Raw genomic sequence first — 18,349 nt, forward strand, 5'->3', positions numbered from 1 at the left:
GAATACCATGACAGAGTTTTTACACTAGTTCAGAGGGCAACAAAGAAGGCTCGAAAAGTTTATTCTGAGAAAATGAAATGAAAGAAGACATTTTGATGATCAATCAGTGAAAAAAACTGTCAAATAAGTCAAAGTGAAGGAAATGTGTTAATTATTCTTTTGTGTTGATATGAAATGACAGAAGCCCTCAGGAACGAGTGAAGAAAACAAATCAGTCATTTTTCTCAGTCACATTTTCTTTCCGGAATTTCTTCACTTGGCAGATAAAAGATTTTTTTTCCCAGCACAATCTTTCTAGAGAACAAGTATCTTTTTCACATTAGCATATGCTTTTGTTGAAACCTGTGCAAATTTCATTTTGACTTTTTGATGACTTTATTTTCACTGAAGAGTTGCTGCATGTGTAGATGTCTAATCATCCCTGAAATTCTACCCAGGAAATAACTCTGGTTGTACAGACCACAGCTTTAAGGTGGATTAGTAGGACCTGAACTTATTGCCAAATAGCAGTATTATTATCAGCCTATTATTATGAAGTACTCACCTCTTTGCATTGTTTTGTTTAATACACAGTTAAATGCCTGCTTGTGTTTTTTTAATGTGTTAGCTTTTGCACAAATTCTAATGGTTATATTGTGTATAAAATACAAGTTTGTACATATGGGCATGTAAATATATGCAATGCATTTTCTCAAAGGTTAATAACCATGGAAGTAAAATTCAGTGACTGACAAACTATTTTGACTCAATTATGCTTATTTTTTTCGGTGTTGTACAAATGTGCCATGTTAGTAATACAGCACTAGAGATAAAAATATAGTTTTCTGTAATGAGAAAGTATAAATGAGAATCTCTTCTTGAACAAAACAGCAGGATGATTAATTCTTGTAGTCTTCCTCCCTCTGCACATCTTCAACATCTTCCTGTTCCTTGTCCACTGTCTCCTCCTCCTCTTCTTCCATCTCTGTCTCTTCCTGCACCCCCTGTAAGGCCTCCTTCAGGGTCAGGCTTACTGCCTCAGCATCCTTCACCACCCCCTGCTCGGCTGACACCTCGGGATGGTGCCTCTTTAAATGTTTGACCACCTGGAACTTCTGTTTGGCTCTGTAGGAGCAGTGGCGGCAGCAGAAAGGCTGCTGCTTGGTGTGTGAGAGGTAGTGATGTCTGAGACCTGCAGGCCACCTGAAGGCCTTGTTGCACAATCCGCAGGTGTAGGGCCGGTCGCTGCTGTGCTGACGCTGATGGGTCTTAAGCACAAAACTGGTCTTGAAGGCTTTGCCACATTTCTCACAGACAAAGGGGCGCAGATCGCAGTGCTGGGTGTCCCGGTGAGCACGGAGAGCATCGGCTCTGTTGGTGCGGTACTCACATTCATCACAGGCATATGGCTTATCTCCTGCAGATTAAAAACAATTTTGTTTTAGCTATTGCAATGAAAAATCACTTCATCTTTAACTTGCACCAAGGAAATTTCACCTACAGATTATTTGAATTAAATTATTATTCTTTCTGTCTACTGAATGTAATCAAAGTTTAAAAGTTTTTGATTTCTCTCTCAGTAGACCAGATATTACATTTTATAGTCAACACAGCTGAAAAACTTGCAAAATCATTGCTTTTCCCTGTTAGATACTTGATATGATTTGTTTGAATCACACTCATACCTGTATGTCTGGTCATGTGGTACTTCAGCTGAGTTGCCCACTTGCATTTGTAGCCGCATTCTGGACAAAGATACTTCTTCTCCTCTTGGTGAACCCTCATGTGAAGCTGTGGCAGAGATAATCAAAAAATGGAAAAATATGAGATAACTGATTTTCATTTTCTTTTAGCAGAAAAATAGTTTTAAAAAGTAAGCATTTATATTGACTTCTTTTCACACACACTGATCTGATACCATGAAGACTTAAAGTACCTTCAGCCTTGATGGATCCGTGCAGCTGTAACTACACTGCTCACAGCTGTAAGGCTTCTCCCCAGTGTGTATGCGAATGTGCCATGTAATCTTCTGCTTGTTCCGTGTAGAATATTCACAGTCTGTGCATTTGTACAGGCGCTTGCCTCCGTGTGAGCGCAGGTGCTGCTCCAACACCAGCTGGTGACGACAGGAGAACTGACAGGCACTACACTTTAAGGGTTTTTCCTCTGGAGACCCCTCCTCATGCTCAGTCAGAAGGTGTTGAGCTAACAGCTGCTTTGTTTTGGCAGCAAAGGGACACAGCTGGCACTGATGAGCCAGGTGAGTCTTCTGATGCGTCTCAAGGCTTTCTTTAGTCTCAAAGACTTCCTGGCAGGTGGGACACTTCACCTGTGGGTGCCTGCTCTCTTGGTGGCTCTTCAGTGTGGCGTCACTGCTGCACGTGTAGTCGCACTGCTTACATGAGAAACATGCCTGCAGCTTGTGCACACGTTTACAGTGGTTTCTCAGGGCAACTTCTGAACTAAACCGAGCATCACAATGAGTGCAGGAATGATGCAGCTCCCCTGTGTGGCATCTAAGATTATGCCGTCTGACGTCATCCAGTGTGTAGCTGCTGAAGTCGCAGAGGGAGCAGAAGTGTGAGGGTTGTTTGTCGTGAATACGTATCTTGTGTTGACGCAGTTTAGTCACAGTTCCAAAGGTTTTATCACAGACGTCGCAGATCTGACGACCAATTCCTGTGTGGAGAGACTCGTGCTCTTCCAAGCGATAGTGTCTTGTGGTGCTGAAAGGACAGTATCGACAACAGTAAGGGTGTGCACCTTTTTGTTTTTTTGTGAGGTTGTTCTCTGAGCTCTGAGTTTTCTCAGAAACTTTCCCAGTTCTGTCACCACACTTTTCCACTAAGTCCTTGACTGATTTTTCTTCATCTTGATAATCCACAGATGAAGTTTTCTGGTTCTGCTTTTTCCTTATTTCTGCACATTTTGTAAAGTGTCTCTCAACTGTTGCAAGCTTAACAGATGAAAAATTGCACAGCTTACATTTGAATTTCCCATCCTTTTCAGCGTGAAAGGAATTCAGTGGAATACTTTTCTGTTTGTTAAGATAAACTAATTTCTTTGATGAGTGCCTTTTTGTTTGGTGTTGCTGGTGTCTGGATTCCCTTGATGTTGAAGCGCTGGATGTATGAGCTGTACATTCACTCTCTTCTTGACGGACATGATCATCACTGTGTGGAAAAAGAAGTTCTGTCTGATTTTTGGATCCTTCCTGACCAGCACCAGATTTGTCTTCTTGAGTCAAATGTGTATTTGAAATACCAACAAATGTCCTTGTTTTGCGCTGCAAAGCTGGGCACTTCTTTGCGAGATGGCTCAGAAAGCCTCTCTTCTGTTTGAACTGTGCACCGCAGGCCTGGCACTTGTGTCCCTTCATCCGACCACGGCACACAGCCTGGTGGTGGTTCTTCAGAGCTGTCTCCTTACTGGTCACATAAGAGCACTGGGAGCAGCTAAAAACTTTCTTAGCTGGTACCACGAGCATCTGCACCCGCCCCTCCAAAAACATGGCTTCTGCTTGGTCCTTGTCGTGCTTCTTCATCGCTTTCAGGTGGATCTCAGGCTCAAGGGGATGATTTTCCTCTGTCAGCACAGAAGAACTGATAGTTCTGTCATCATTTTCTGACTCAGGCGTTTGAATTTGATCATCTTCAGGTTCGATGGTTCTACTTGTGTCATTCAGGGACTCATCATTGTCATCTATGTCACTTTGTTCACATCCTCCATCATCAGTTTCCACGTTGTCTTTCTCTGATGAAGATGTAGAGACATCGGCAGGATTTACACTAAGTGAGTTTGGGGTCTGATTTTTTTCCTCTTCTTGGTAGTCAGCACTTGATAGTGTTGTTAAAACAAGTGTGCAGTACTCCTCTGAACTGTTAATGGATGTAGGAACATCTGAAATCCCTTCATTAGGAACCTCAAAAGCTTCCACAGCTTTTGAACCATCTAGAGCGTCCTCTTCTGCACAGGGATGTTCTAAGCCAGGACCACTAGGCTGTTGTTTCTGAGATGATGCAGGCCCCTCAGAAGTGGATTGTTCAGACTGCTCATGAGTTCCTGAAGGTTTATTGTAAAAGTCCTTCAAAAGCTCAGTAGAATTCCTCTCCTTCTCCTTTGCAGCGTAATTATCAAGCCATGCTTTGTCTCCTGGTACATACCCGTGAGTTTTCCTCTTGTGCAGGAACAGGCTGATGCTGCTGAAAGAGGAGTAGAAGCAGAGTGCACAGCGGTACTCTTTGAGCTTGGTGTGTTTGCAGTTCTCATGGTTTTGCAGGGCTTGTCTGTAGCAAGTAGTGTAAGCGCAGTATTTGCACTTATAGACGGACGCCTGTTTTTCCTCTCCAGAGTGTTTGGCCAACATGTGGTTTCGAAGCTCATATTTGCGCTTGCATGCATAAGCACAGATCTCACACATGAGGGATTTATCCTGATGCCGTAACTTATGGCTGTTTAGTTGGTCCATACGGTGACAGCGGTAGGAGCACTGGTCACACTGGTACCTGAGGAGGAGACGAAGAGTAATCAAAAAATAAACCAGTTTGAGCTACGCTGCACTAACTCTCAGCAGTATGACAGTAATAATGTGAAAACAGAGCAGAGGGTTGAATATACCCCCCTGTGTATCTACCTGAGGTCTCCAGCATGTTTCCTCATGTGAACAGTCAAATAGTGTTTCCATTTGGTGACATATCCACAATCAGCACACATAAAGTTCTTGTTTTCAGAGTGAGTGAGCATATGTTTGGAGAGGTAGGACTCATCTCTGCACCTGAAGTCGCACTGGCTGCACTTGTGAGGCTTCTCACCTGGTACAAACAGAGAGAAGATCAGAAGACATAAGGCCAAAAATCACAATCTTCAGCAGTGAAAAATAGAAGAATCATCAGAGGATTAAAGGTTTAACCCTCACCACTATGCATCAGCATGTGCCTCTTCAAGCCACGTTTATGTGATGTCACAAAGCTGCACTGAGAGCAATGATGGATCTTCTCGTTGGCATGCAGGTGTCCGACGTGCTGCTCAAACTCCACAGGGTTAAACGTGACAAAGGAGCAAAAGTTACAGCACAGCTTGTCACTGCCAGGGTGACCCTGCCGCTGGTGCTGGAGGAAGAGAGCTTTATTGGAGCAGGAGAAATCACACTGTGAGCAGTGGTAGGCAAGGTGAGTGCGGTAGTGAGCCTTCATGTCAGATTCATTTTGAAAAACAGCTCCACAAGCGTGATGCTGACACTCTACAGCCTTGACTCCATGCTCCTCAGTGATGTGTTTAACAAGTTCTTTGTGTGAAGAACTCTGAAAAGAACAACCCTCTTGGAAGCAGGACGTCGGCCTGCTTTCTGACTGGATGTTGTGCGTCTTCATGTGAGCCTTCAGCGCTCTGCTCTGCAGGAAGCTTTCACCACAGGTGAGGCAAGGAAAGCTCTGACTGTTTTCTGCAGCATGCACACTTGCAAGGTGGCGTCTGATTGCGTTCTTCTCCACAGCAGAATATTCACACAAGTGGCACTGGTGCAGCTTTTCACCAGCCTCTCTGAGTCGATGGATGCGCAGCTTGCTCTTGCTGGTGAAGTAACGTTTGCATGTGGGACACTGGAGGCTGGGGTCAGGGAAATGGAGATGCAGATGCTCTTGCAGGTGGGAGCGCATCTTGAAGCAGCGGCGACACTTAGGACAGGTGTGTGTGCGATAGATGTGCTCTGATCCCTCTGCAAGGTATTCTGATGGAAAAGAACATCACTTTAGTTCTCCTTTGAAAACTTTTTTGAGTGTCTTACATTACTCTACTTCAGAAAGATGTTCTTCTAGATTAAAGCTCTGATATTTAAATCCTTTACTATTTCATTCAAACTCAAAGCCTAGTCAATATGACCTTCACATACCTTTAGATGGCAGAGTTGCAGAATCCAGTGAGAGATTTGTGTCACTTTCCACTGCCTTTCTCACTCTTTTCCTGTTTCCTTTCTGCCTCTTGGTTTGTTCATCTGTCTCTTCTCCTGGTAATAATGCTGGGTAGGATTTCAGTTTTCTCTTTGGCCTTTCAGAAACTTGGTGGTGGTCTGCAGTCTTGCACCCTATGAACAGATGTGTAATAAATATGAATGCAGAATGGTACGATAATCTGCATTACAGAAGAAAAGCTATGACAAACAAAATTAAGCCTTCACTTTCTCTCATTGTTTCAAAGCACTAACCACGGAGGGTGTGTTTACCTTGAGGGGAGGTTGGGGAATGGTTGTGCTCCACGAGGTGGTCCTTCATGTCTTTTTCATTTTGGCAGACAAACTGACACTGAAAGCAGCCAAAGGGCTTGTGACCACATGAGTGTTTCTCCATCTCCTCCTCTGTAGTAAATGACACTTTGCAGGACTTCACAGTGCAGGGAATAAGACTGAGACTGTGTGTGGAGGTCAGGTGAGTCTGATATTCCTGTCGGTCTGTGCTGCTGAACTGACAGCCCTGCTCACTGCAGAGGAATGGGCCTTTGGGGTTTTGTCCTTCATGTGTAACCCTGAAATGACGTTTGAGGAAACCTGGTTTGGAAAAAGCCTCATTGCACTGAGAGCACTTAAAGTTTCCCAAATGTTCTTCATGTGATGGAGTGATCAAGCTCTCTGAACAGAGGTGAGAAGCCAACAAGGTGCTGTCTGCAAAACTTTGTCCACATTTTTCACATCGGTGGTGTTCATCTGTCTCCATTGTATCTAAAAATACAGAACACAGATTTTAGTCAAAATGTAACAGTTTTAAAATGATCACAATAAATGTTTTTTCAGAAAAAAAGTGAATTTTCTGCCCAGGTTTTTATTAACATGCAGTAAAGTCAACAACATTTTAAATATAGTTATATGGTTTAAAGGTAAATAGGTTGTTAGTAGTTCTTTAAAATTTTGATGAGCAGGGAGGCATGTACTGTGTTTTCAAAACTTAGGACCAGTATAGTTGTTTCTCTTTCGGCAATAGGGCTCATACATGTTGCATTGTTTTATTGTAGGTCTGATAAGATCAGCTGCGAATCGGTTTTTAACACTGTTACCTACCGCCTGGGTTTCCTCTGTACATTGTATCTGAAAAACAGGACATCAACCACGATCTATCACTAGCACTCGTACTGGTGCTGATTTTCTCCTGAACTTAAAAAGTCTGCCTTAATTTATAATAAATAATTGCAGTCAAAATTTAACTTACTTTACATGAACATAAAACGTTTTTTAAAAGCTACATAACACAGCCGCTAAAGCTAACGGAGCAAAAACAAGATGAAGATTTTCGACCCACCTGCTCAAGTCTCAGTTCTTGACAGAAATAAGTGAGGAAACTGTGTCCCGTAAATCAGGGCGATAGAAAAACTCCATTATCCCTTCATGTAATCATTTGTGTATTTTTAGTATTTTATTTTTAACTTAGCTCCGGGGGAAGAGCTTCAAAGCGGAGGGGGAACCAATATCTGTGAGCACGCGACAAGTCGGAATCAAATTCATGAAACACAGGAGGCGTTATAGAGGTCGACATATGGTGCAGATTGAATCATTGAGTTCTTGAGGAGTTTATGGGCTGGAAAGGGCTGACTTGATGTCAAAATGTGTGAACTGAAAACGTGGATGGTGTCCAACATTGCGATAGAAGTCGGAGGCATAACGGCAAGTAGTTTGGATGATAGATACTGAATTAATATAACCGGATGTGCTATAGAAATTAGCCATAACAGTGAGATATTGGTTTGGTTGCATCATTTGCTTTATCGACAGCCTCTATCTTGCGACTGGGATGAATAATACATCTACACACTCTAAAATGTCTTATTTTGAATGACTCTGCACCTTGTGTGTAGCCCTTTACTCCTACATCTTTAGTCTGATTTCACTGCAAGCTGTGCAGAGACAAACATGCCCCTGTCAGACTTTCTGGACGGTCTGAAGGACAACCCATACTTCGGAGCTGGTTTTGGGCTGGTTGGGGTTGGGACAGCGTTGGCAGTGGCCAGAAAAGGAGCCCAGGTTGGGATGATCTTCTTCCGCAGGCACTATATGATCACTCTGGAGGTCCCCAGTAGAGATAAGAGTTACCACTGGCTGTTGAGCTGGATCACTAAGCATGCAAGGCACACCCAACATCTGAGCGTGGAGACATCCTACCTGGCTCATGAAAGTGGACGGGTTCACACGCAGTTTGATTTTCACCCTAGTCCTGGAAACCACATCATCTGGTAAGATGGTTGCTAGTTGTTCGTGCGTTTATAACAAGTCATTAAGTGCTTGTTTTTGCCACTGACAAGCATGGCATATTTTTTGAAGTGACTGTTTAAATTGCATAGAGGATTGCTACAGAAGACAAAACTCTTTGACCCTAGCAGAAAGGCCAGGCTTTGTGGGTAGTCTTTACATAAGTTTGAGGCTCATTTAGGGAGAAAAAAAAACACACAATTGGAGCCTTATTTTTTTCCTGTTTATCATTACTTCACAAAACATATTAAACTATAAGCTAAGAAAACATAGTCATTTGTTCAATAGCACTGCCTGTGAATGTGTTTCCTCTGTGGTCTGCAGGTATGGGAGGACATGGATCAGGGTGGAGAGGACCAGAGAAAAACAGATGGTGGATCTTCACACTGGCACTCCCTGGGAGTCTGTGACCTTCACCGCTTTAGGAAGAAACAGACAGATTTTCTTCAATATCTTACAAGAAGGTAAAGGTGTATTCTGATCTGTTAAGATACCTTACAACTCACAGAGACCTTGCCACAACTATGCCACAGCTTCATCATCCTCATATGTTGTCCTTGATCTGTAAAGGCTGGTAGTGCAGTTGTCAACTATGTGTTGCAGCTAGAGAACTGGCCTTGAAGCAGGAAGAGGGACGGACGGTGATGTACACAGCCATGGGCGGAGAGTGGAGGCCCTTTGGATTTCCACGGCGGCGCAGACCCCTCAGCTCTGTGGTCCTGGAGGCAGGCGTGAGTGAGAGGATCGTAGATGATGTGAAGGAATTCATCGGAAACCCAAAGTGGTACACAGACAGAGGTAGGATATGCTGGATACCCTGGTGGTAGAAATGGCTTCATAGTTTACTGTCATGGTTACCTGCATCAAATGTAATCTTTTTTATTAATCTCTCCAGGAATCCCATATAGAAGAGGCTACCTGCTGTATGGTCCTCCAGGGTGTGGGAAAAGCAGCTTTATGTGAGTATACTCATGGATTTCTATTCTTTCGATTCCTGTGAATAAACGTTTGATTGTACATCATCATAATTCTTTCTTTTTGGTGATATTTTATTTCTTTCTTGTGATGTTTTAGCACCGCTCTTGCAGGTGAGCTGGGTTACAGCATCTGTCTAATGAGTCTGAGTGACCGAACTCTGTCAGATGATCGTCTGAATCACCTCCTGAGCGTGGCTCCACAGCAGAGCATCATACTGCTGGAGGACGTGGATGCAGCGTTTGTAAGCAGAGACCTACTCCCGACAGAGAGTGAGTAACATTGATAAATGGGTTGGTCTGGATTGTATTGGACATTAAAAACAGGCTGAACTTCATTTTTAGAAGAGTTGTAATTGATAACTGAGGTAGTCTTTTTACAGCAATAGTTTCAAGGGAAACCCGCCCCTGTGATATTTCTCTCTTGTTTTAGGGTTTATTTAAAAATCTTTTGTCTTTTCCTTTCAGACCCTCTGGCCTTTCAAGGAATGGGAAGACTGACCTTCAGTGGCCTGCTTAATTCTCTGGATGGAGTGGCTTCATCTGAGGCTCGGATAGTTTTTATGACCACCAACTTTATTGAGAGGTAATCTCAGAGGAGAATTTGGTTGTGACCCCTGATACTTAAAATATAATCAACTGAAAAAAAATTAAATTATATAATAAAAAAATTAAATAGGAGAAAATATTATTTGATCAATAATTCTTTGATCGAATTTTAGAATTCCATTGATTTTTCTAATAATCCCTGAGAACATTTTGTACAAATAGAAAGTAAGTCAAGACATCAACATTAGCTGGACCAATTTTGGTCAGTGACTTTGGAAATTTTTTAAAACTGAAACTAATTTAAAATAAAAAGGCAGGCCTTCAGTTTGTTTGCATGTGTGACTTAGCTTTATAAAGGGATCAAGTGTCCATTGGATTCAGTTTTATAACCCTGCTGCCCCCTAGTGGAGAAAATAATGCACTTAAACTTCAACAAGTGGTTAAACTTATCCTGTTTTAGATCTTCAACCTTTGTAGCTCATGTGATATTGTTGTTTACTGGTGATGTTTATAGATATTCACTCTAATTAAAGTGTTGTTTTACTTACATTATGTGTTTATATTTCATAGATTATCAGGCACAGCTACGGTATACATATACAAACTGGAAACAGTCAATATATTCAAATATAGTGCTTTTTTAGTTAATGCTCTTTCACTACAGGTTTGTAGAGGGTCTATTTATTGTAAAAGATTAAAAACGAAGTTTAAAGACAATTTTTTTATGTACATTCAGTAGAGTGATATACAATAAAAACTCTTCAAATATTACAAAAGTACAGAAAATTGGTTGTCTGTGCAATCTAACTTCTGATATCTGCGTGCAGATTGGATGCAGCTCTGATACGACCTGGCCGTGTGGATGTTAAGCAGTACATCGGGCATTGCACTCATGGCCAGCTTACACAGATGTTCCGGCGGTTCTACCCGGATGAGCCTGCCTCTGAAGCTGTGCGGTTTGCAGAGCAGGCGTTGGCCACCCACTCTGAGATCAGTGCCGCTCAGGTGCAAGGACACTTACTGCTGCACAAAGCGGACCCTGCAGGATCTATAGACAATGTTGCCCAGCTAAAAGGATGAAAGGGCTGTGATGAGCTTGAAGACTAAAGACTGAATGAAAAATGAAAGTGAAAAAACACGAGTAAACCACATGTTAATGTTTTTTTACATTTTCAGATGAAGCTTTGTTGTTTCTGTGACTAATAATCATTTAAGCCAAAGACTGCAGAAAATTGATAACAAATAAATTAATATCTGGTTATACAAATCATGTAATGCTTCATCTCATCTGCAACCTGTACAGTCTATAACTCTCACATGAACTAGAAAACACTGGAAAAACAATTTGCAGATCTTTTAATGCACAGCCCACACATATGTCAACAACAAATTTAAAGCATTTGCATAATTAAGATTCAAAAGTGGTTAAAGGGGTAGCAATAATCTTATGCATAAGACAGCTTTTTGGCCTCTTTATAGTTGATGCCAGACAGAAATTCAAAGGGGAACTGGTTGGAATAAGAAGAACACTAGGTAAAGATATAAAATCCTAAAGATAAATAAAACATTTATGCCAATAAATTACATGAAATGTCAGTGTATATAAATCTGTTATCGGGTAAGGTTTATTTTTGTAGCACCTTTCTCAGACTCCAGTAATTTATAGTTGTGACATGGAATGAAAACTAAAAACATTAAATAAAACAGAACAAAATATAATATAAATATGGTAGAAGCATAAAAAACATAATAAAGGAAAACAGTTTTAGCTTTAAAGTTGTCAGATTCTGCCCAAACAAACATTACTGATGCAGTTTCTGCTTTTCAGATCTCACAGTCTAAAGACTTCAGTCTGATGTTGGAAACTGCCCTGAAGCTTAGACACAACTGAATAGAAACGAAAGTATTACATAACTTTTTCAGCCATTTCTTGGTATGGCTGGAATGTTTGTTCCTGGTCTCTGGTTTGATCCCTGAACACTGTACTGGAAGGGTTAAACTTTGTACAAGACCCGGCCCCTCCCTGCTCGGCTTCTTCTCTGGATGTAACAGGAGCCTTTTGCAGTTGCTGCTCTGTTTTCCTTCATGGCTGCATGTCTGACCCAGAGAGTGGTGTGGAGGAATGGCAAATGGTTACTTTCCTGCCCTTTCTCCGGGGCTCGGATCTGCTTCAGGGGTGTGGGAAGCACCTCTTCTGGCTCTGGGGCTATATCTACTTTTAAGGATAAGCTGCGAACAATAGAGGACCTTCCTCATGTCAGTGTGTTGGAGCTGCTTTACAAAATGGTCTTTAAGGGTTTCTACAACCGTTTGCATGAGCTGCAGGTACGTTAAAGTCTGTGTTCAAAATGTCTAATCTGCACTTTAGAAAGCTTCTCTGCTGTATTCCTAAATTCCCTTATGTCACTTTGCTTTGCTTTCTGGGTTAGACCCATGAAGCTGTAATTTGAGTATTTCCTTTGCTTACTCCCACGATGCATAATAGAAAACGTCAGGCTGGCTGCATTACCTTTGTTCCCATAGTGACCTCCTGATAACAGCCATCTCCCCCCAGAGGAGAGGCTTGTTTTCACTCTCTACTGAACACCTTTCTGCTGGCTGAACAGCTGTTAGCCTCACTTTTGAGATATCTACTGGTCGGCTCAGGGTGCCAAGTGTTACACAACAAGCTGCTCGTTACTGACTGAAACTGTCTTGATTTTGAAAAATGAACAACAGCCTGTTTTGAAGAAGAGGTTAAGCTGTTTCTTTATTATTTAGTCTTTCGTGCATTGTTTTTTCCTCCTGACAGATCATCGAGAAGCAGCATCTTGGGCACATATTCAGAGATGGAATGAAGTCAGTGTCTGTCAACACTCCTCAGCTACTGGAGGAAATCTTAAGAAATGATGAGAAGTTCCCCTGCCGAGGAGACATGTCTGTTTGGACGGAGTATCGTGAGATGAAAGGATTTGGCTACGGACCTTTCACTACGTAAGATCACCTGCTTCTTCCTTCTCAAGTCTAAACATTACCTTGTTGATGCTTTTAATACTTACATAAAGGCTTTTCAGGCCAAAGTTCAGTCATGTGAGAGGAATATTGACTGTGACCTTCTTGTCTTAATCACTTTTTCTTGCTTTTGTTTCTGACCTGCTTTTATGAGACTCGTTCATCTCATTGATAGGCCTCTTTCTTTGTCTGACTGAGTTTTTTCCCCTTTTTTGTGCCATTTAACTGTAAAGAGTTTAGAGTTTAAATTCATACTCAGAAAGCTGATGGGAGATGTCACTGTAATATTCAGGTCTGTAGCTTCAAAACCAGTGCAGTCTGTTGAGCCAGTGTGGGCCTGTAACTCCAGCATTGCTTTGCTTAGCTGGCTCAGCATCTTTTGAACATTCTTGGCAGATTTAACTCTCTGCAGCTCAGCTGAGATGAACCTTACAGTGATCTGAGAATCTGCACAAAAAAAGAATTAGAAGCAGTTTTTTTAGAAATTTACAAAGGTCTACTATCCCATTGAAAAGTTTAATCCTGGAGGATTAAACATAGTATTTTAGACATCCTTAGCAAGCCGAGTTTCAGTTCCAGTTGTTGTAGTCTGTGTTTGTTTCGTTGTCAAGCATTAATTCCTCTTTTATGTGGCCACAGATTCAACTCCTGACAAGTGGGCTATTGAAATTCACTGCTGTAGTTTAGCAATACTCCCTGTAGCTCCCTTCTTTGAGTTCCATGGACACCACAGAAAATGAACATCTCTCCAAATTCAAAGTTATGAAAGAGGGAGAATTTGATACAAGATAAGTGCATGGGGCTGCTGTCTGCAGCACCATGTTTGTTTATCACTCCGTAAAACATCTTTTACATCGAACACTGTCTCCTTTCTTATGTGTGGGTTAAAAAAAACAGAGATATGTTCTTATCGGACCATTGTTTGTAAACTTACTTACACACTTCCTTTTAACTGCCTCCACCAAGGAGGTTATGTTTTTGTGAGAGTTGGTCTGTTTCTGATGAAATTTTCAGAAAATGTTCAAAATGGGATAAGGAAGAAGCAATTAAATCTTGGAGGTGATCCGGATCACCGTCTGGATCCAGGATTTTTTTTAAAGGATTCTTTATCATTGTGAGATAGGGCCGTTTTCACCGTATGTGTAATTAACTCCACCATAAACGGTCAGATTTCTTTGCAAAACAATACAGGACAAGGTCAACATAATTTCTGACAGATGTCAAAGTATGATCCAGATCCTGGCAATATTCTGGATACTAAGATCCAGAATATAAAATATGTACTGGGTCATCATATTTTTCAAAACTGCCCGGTAACAAATTATCATCTAAACCTGCAACTAACACCAAATTGTAGCAGACAGTCAGCTGAAAGGGAGTATAACATTAAAGTAGGACTAAAGTGTTGCGTGACAACCACAATAAGCCTGGGAGAGGTCTGAGCTCTCTTAGTGCTTTTCTAGTTTTTATTATGACTCAAATCATGACTCAAAAAAATGTAGCATCTGACCATATGGTAACCTGCCAAAACAGAATTCATGACCGCATCTTTTTAAGTTATAACCTATTTGAGTCTCCCTCTACCTTTACTTACATCACACTCATATTTCATTCTTTCACGAGAGGAGGGTGTGCAATCTATTTTGCAAGCTCTCTTTTGAAGTGAATACATTTTGTATGGACATAATCAAACATCGGAAAATGTTATCTTTGTTCTGGGAATCTAGATTTCCTTCTTCTACAGTTAAATTGTTTTAAAATTAGTGCTTCTCTTACTGATTTTGTAAAGGTGGATACTGCAGCTTTAAGGATGTTAAAACAATATAGGGTTCCAATCTCATGACAATCTCTCAATCTTGTCTCAATAAACTTTTAATGCATTAAAATAGGTTTACAAGCTTCTCACTTTTTCTGCATTGTGGCTCTGTTTCTTCTCCTATAGGGAGGGGGAGAGGTGGTACAACCTGAGGGCGATGCTGAACAAGCGTATGCTACATCCAAAAGACTCTGCACAGTATGGTGGTGTTATCAGTGAGGTTGTCTCAGACTTCATTAAGAGGATGAACTACCTGCGTCAGTGCAGCCCCACAGGAGACATGATGCCTGATGTAGCCAATGAGCTTTATCGTTTCTCATTAGAGGGTACAGGAGAAAATCATTTCATAAAAAACAATTATTCAAATGTTTTTAATTATGTTATGAATTTATCAAACGTTAAAACTGAATGGCACAAGTGCAGTTCAACCTAAACCAGAGGACAATTTCAGAAACGTCATTTTCTTATCCTCTTTTACCTCTCAGGTATTGCCTCCATACTGTTTGAGACAAGGCTTGGGTGTCTGGAAAAGGAAATCCCCGCTGGCACACAGGATTTCATCTCCTCTATAGCCCAGATGTTCTCCAACAACATGGCTGTGGCAGTGCTGCCCAAATGGAGCCGGACTTTTCTGCCCTTCTGGGGGCGCTACATCGCAGGATGGGAGGGCATCTTCAGCTTTGGTGAGCTGTAAAGTGAAAAAATGCAGTTGAGTAGATTGTATATGAACTGATATTCTGTGCTTTGTTTGTATTTGTGTGTAAGTGTTGCCACCATTGGCACTTCTGTCCATATTACTTCCATAAGTGATGCAACTGCTTTTATTTTGCTCTTAAGTTATCAATAAAAGAGCTTCTTGACACATGAAAAAGTTACCCCACTAACACAGCACTTCCTCAGTGAAGATCTTATTCTGGAGTTACACCTTAAAAAGTTTGGTATTGGGATAAAAAATTCCTGACCTTTATACCCTTCTGTATATTTCAGCTAAAGAGTTGATTGACAAGAAGTTGGAGGTCATCCAGCAGCGTGTGGACAACAACCAAGAAGTGAAGGGTGAATACTTAACGTACCTCTTCTCAAACACCAAGATGAGCACCAACGATGTGTACGCCAGCATTGCAGAGCTTCTCTTAGCTGGAGTGGACACGGTAAAAAATATCTTAAATACACACAAAAAAAATCTGCAAATGTAGTTTTAAATATGTGTACCAATGTGCATCTCTCCTTTCTTTTACCACATTTATATCTCTGGTTTCAAGACCTCCAACACCCTCACATGGACGTTGCACCTTCTCTCCAAGTACCCTGAAATCCAGGACAGGCTTCACCAAGAAGTGTGTACACTGGTGCCCACAGACCGGCTGCCCTCAGCTGAGGAGGTCACAAAGATGCCGTATTTAAAGGCGGTCATCAGGGAAGCACTGAGGTGAGACCCATGCTGAGCCTCTGATCAATGTTCAGTGAACCTTCTCTATCTGTGAATGAACTCCAACCATTATAAACCAAATGATGCCAAGTTTTCAATTTTTGTTTGGCAGGATGTACCCTGTTGTCCCCATAAATGCAAGAGTCATTACAGAGAAGAGTGTTACCATTGGTGGATATCACTTTCCCAAAAAAGTAAGTCTAATTCATAACCATTATTTAAGCGTTTGTCGTGTTTTCTGTCTGTCCTTGTAAAAAATGCATTTGTAACAACCTTAGTTTGCAATGCCACTCCCTCCATTAAAAGTAGCATAATTCAAAGTAAGGACATTTTCTTTTAAAGTCCTCTAAAGATTGTGTCAACAAAATAAATACAAAGAGTCCGTTTTCATATGTTATCTTCTGATACTGTTTTTTCTTTCAGACTCCTTTCGTCCTGTGCCACTATGCCATCAGTCATGATGAGGACACATTTCCAGAACCGTACACATTTAAACCTGAGCGGTGGCTCCGGGATGGTAGGGAGAGGCCCAACCCATTTGGCTCAATCCCATTTGGTTTTGGAGTGAGGGGCTGTGTCGGCCGCCGGATTGCTGAGCTGGAGATGTACATGGTTCTGTTTCGGGTGAGTTCAGTGCTGTGGTTGTTAAATGTAATGATTTCACAGTATGTAAAGTAATGCTGTAAATAATCAAACAACAAATAGAAAGATGTCCAGGTAAGCTCAGTACATAAGCTCAAGATAATACAATTGGCCTTTGCACAACAAGAGTATTTCTATTTAGTTTTAAGTAAAAACAAAAATACTGAGGTGTCATTTAGCTGTTAATAGACCAAGAACCAGGTAATCAAGTTTTAATTAATAGTCTATAGTCTATAGTCCATGTTTCCCATTATAATAAAAACTTCTTAATCAGGTTGTGAGATACTGAAAGTTGAATTCAACATTTTTTAATAATTTATCAAAAGAAAAATTAAACCCTTTGAATTACTGAACCTGATGACATGGTGTTACATCACAGGGGGAAAAGTTTCACTTAAAAGCTTGTCTGTTAAGTTAAGGCAAACATTAAGTTTTCAATGTGTTACAACAGTTTTATATGGCAAATATTTGATAAAATGTATTTTGTAAGAAAACTTCCTTTTTTTTCAGATTGTCAGACTGTTTGAAATCCACCCAGACCCGACTATTGAAGAGGTGAAATGTATTTGTCGCAGTGTCCTGATCCCAGACCGACAGCTGAACCTGCACTTTGTGGACAGAGGAGGTCCAAATGTTGACTGATTTGGTTTTGCTGATTTTTTTTTATTTGAATATAAATACATATACACTGTATGTATATTGTGTATGGAGAGACAGTAGTAGAGGGATTAAAGCTATTTGCTCCAACAAACTGAGCATAAGTATAGAAAAAAAAAATTGGCTGACATGTACAATGTATTGTGTGTTTGGCACTTCAAAAAGTTATCACAAACTCTTTTCTATACTGTTGTGAGACTGAGGAACCATTGAGCACTTCTGGTATGCTACTAATAGCCAACTTGTAGAAAGGGTTATGTAACAGGTGGTCACTGTTTGCACAGATACATCCTGCGAGATGGAAGGATGACAATTTTTCCAAGAACAGATAAAAAAATTTGGAAAAGAAAATCAGAGTAATTTGTATTTCCTTGAAGCATCATAAAATAGACACAGTGGTTTAATAAGGTTGGTAATCAGCTATTATATTTGTAAAAGAACAAATGAATGAAGCAGTGAACCATGTCCTGTCATTTGAACTGTGAAGTCAATGTCAATGTTTATACTGAACATATACTTGCACAATAAATCCTTGTATTTTTTCCATTTCAGCTGTTTTTGTATCATAAATCTGAGCTTGAATGAAGTTGTGATTTGTTACACAATAAGAGTGGTTTATTTATTATTATCCATTTATGACTGGGTCAGTAAGTATTTTAAGGGCTGCAGACCAAAATATTGCAATCTACGATGTTTCCAGAAAAAAAATACAGTATGGTGGCAACACCACAAGTTTAGACAAATCTCTAACACCAAAAAGACAACACTGAGCTTTATGGATATCTGAAATGTATTCAGAAGATAGTGTGAAAGTGTATGTGTTTTACTACATGATGAATTACTGAGTAAACCAGTTGTGCATACTCAGTTTATATGAAGAAAAAAAATATATATATATTCATAAAAAATAATGCTTAAAGGCATCAAAATATTGCATTTTTTTTAATTTTTTTTGGTCTTTTTCTTCTCAGTACCTTCATTGTGCATTATGCACACAGTAGTCTGCATTAAAAATGAGAACAGCCTGTTGAGTGTGTTATATTTTATGTCTTATTTCTGATTTTATACAATAACACATCTTAAAA

The 18,349-nt window shown here is 40.6% G+C and overlaps 3 protein-coding genes across 3 annotated transcripts; 2 read left to right on the forward strand and 1 right to left on the reverse strand.

Moving 5' to 3' along the window:
- Positions 1 to 707: 707 nt before the first annotated feature.
- znf142 (zinc finger protein 142) lies at positions 708 to 7,398 on the reverse strand. Its single transcript, XM_074694146.1, has 8 exons — positions 7,263 to 7,398; positions 6,197 to 6,688; positions 5,867 to 6,058; positions 4,895 to 5,704; positions 4,613 to 4,790; positions 1,916 to 4,484; positions 1,665 to 1,770; positions 708 to 1,396 (listed from the first exon to the last, which is right to left on the reverse strand). The coding sequence occupies exons 2-8, from the start codon at positions 6,681 to 6,683 to the stop codon at positions 879 to 881; spliced, it is 4,860 nt and encodes a 1,619-aa protein (XP_074550247.1). The 5' UTR covers positions 6,684 to 6,688; positions 7,263 to 7,398; the 3' UTR covers positions 708 to 878.
- Positions 7,399 to 7,470: 72 nt separating this feature from the next.
- bcs1l (BC1 (ubiquinol-cytochrome c reductase) synthesis-like) lies at positions 7,471 to 11,288 on the forward strand. Its single transcript, XM_074694151.1, has 7 exons — positions 7,471 to 8,190; positions 8,531 to 8,670; positions 8,810 to 9,004; positions 9,102 to 9,165; positions 9,281 to 9,453; positions 9,649 to 9,766; positions 10,557 to 11,288. The coding sequence occupies exons 1-7, from the start codon at positions 7,871 to 7,873 to the stop codon at positions 10,807 to 10,809; spliced, it is 1,263 nt and encodes a 420-aa protein (XP_074550252.1). The 5' UTR covers positions 7,471 to 7,870; the 3' UTR covers positions 10,810 to 11,288.
- A 517-nt stretch (positions 11,289 to 11,805) lies between these two features.
- LOC141807945 (sterol 26-hydroxylase, mitochondrial-like) lies at positions 11,806 to 17,990 on the forward strand. The gene is made up of 9 exons (XM_074694150.1): positions 11,806 to 12,054; positions 12,521 to 12,702; positions 14,663 to 14,862; positions 15,022 to 15,219; positions 15,524 to 15,687; positions 15,799 to 15,965; positions 16,078 to 16,159; positions 16,389 to 16,589; positions 17,118 to 17,990. The coding sequence occupies exons 1-9, from the start codon at positions 11,815 to 11,817 to the stop codon at positions 17,247 to 17,249; spliced, it is 1,566 nt and encodes a 521-aa protein (XP_074550251.1). The 5' UTR covers positions 11,806 to 11,814; the 3' UTR covers positions 17,250 to 17,990.
- Positions 17,991 to 18,349: the final 359 nt, after the last annotated feature.

This window comes from Halichoeres trimaculatus, unplaced genomic scaffold (assembly GCF_033239565.1).
Source record: "Halichoeres trimaculatus isolate MK-OKI-2021-1 unplaced genomic scaffold, fHalTri1.1 fHalTri1_scaffold_19, whole genome shotgun sequence".
NCBI classification, from domain to species: domain Eukaryota; kingdom Metazoa; phylum Chordata; class Actinopteri; order Labriformes; family Labridae; genus Halichoeres; species Halichoeres trimaculatus.

Bases quoted from the DNA above. Each gene is read 5' to 3' on its own strand.
- bcs1l (XM_074694151.1), top strand. From the start codon at position 7,871: ATGCCCCTGTCAGACTTTCTGGACGGTCTGAAGGACAACCCATACTTC. The intron at 8,671-8,809 runs GTAAAGGTGTAT...TATGTGTTGCAG, and splicing joins CTTCAATATCTTACAAGAAG to CTAGAGAACTGGCCTTGAAG. The intron at 9,166-9,280 runs GTGAGTATACTC...GTGATGTTTTAG, and splicing joins TGTGGGAAAAGCAGCTTTAT to CACCGCTCTTGCAGGTGAGC.
- LOC141807945 (XM_074694150.1), top strand. From the start codon at position 11,815: ATGGCTGCATGTCTGACCCAGAGAGTGGTGTGGAGGAATGGCAAATGG. The intron at 12,055-12,520 runs GTACGTTAAAGT...TCCTCCTGACAG, and splicing joins ACCGTTTGCATGAGCTGCAG to ATCATCGAGAAGCAGCATCT. The intron at 16,590-17,117 runs GTGAGTTCAGTG...CTTTTTTTTCAG, and splicing joins TGTACATGGTTCTGTTTCGG to ATTGTCAGACTGTTTGAAAT.
- znf142 (XM_074694146.1), bottom strand. From the start codon at position 6,683: ATGGAGACAGATGAACACCACCGATGTGAAAAATGTGGACAAAGTTTT. The intron at 6,059-6,196 runs GTAAACACACCC...ATCTGTTCATAG, and splicing joins TTCCCCAACCTCCCCTCAAG to GGTGCAAGACTGCAGACCAC. The intron at 1,397-1,664 runs GTATGAGTGTGA...TTTAATCTGCAG, and splicing joins CCACATGACCAGACATACAG to GAGATAAGCCATATGCCTGT.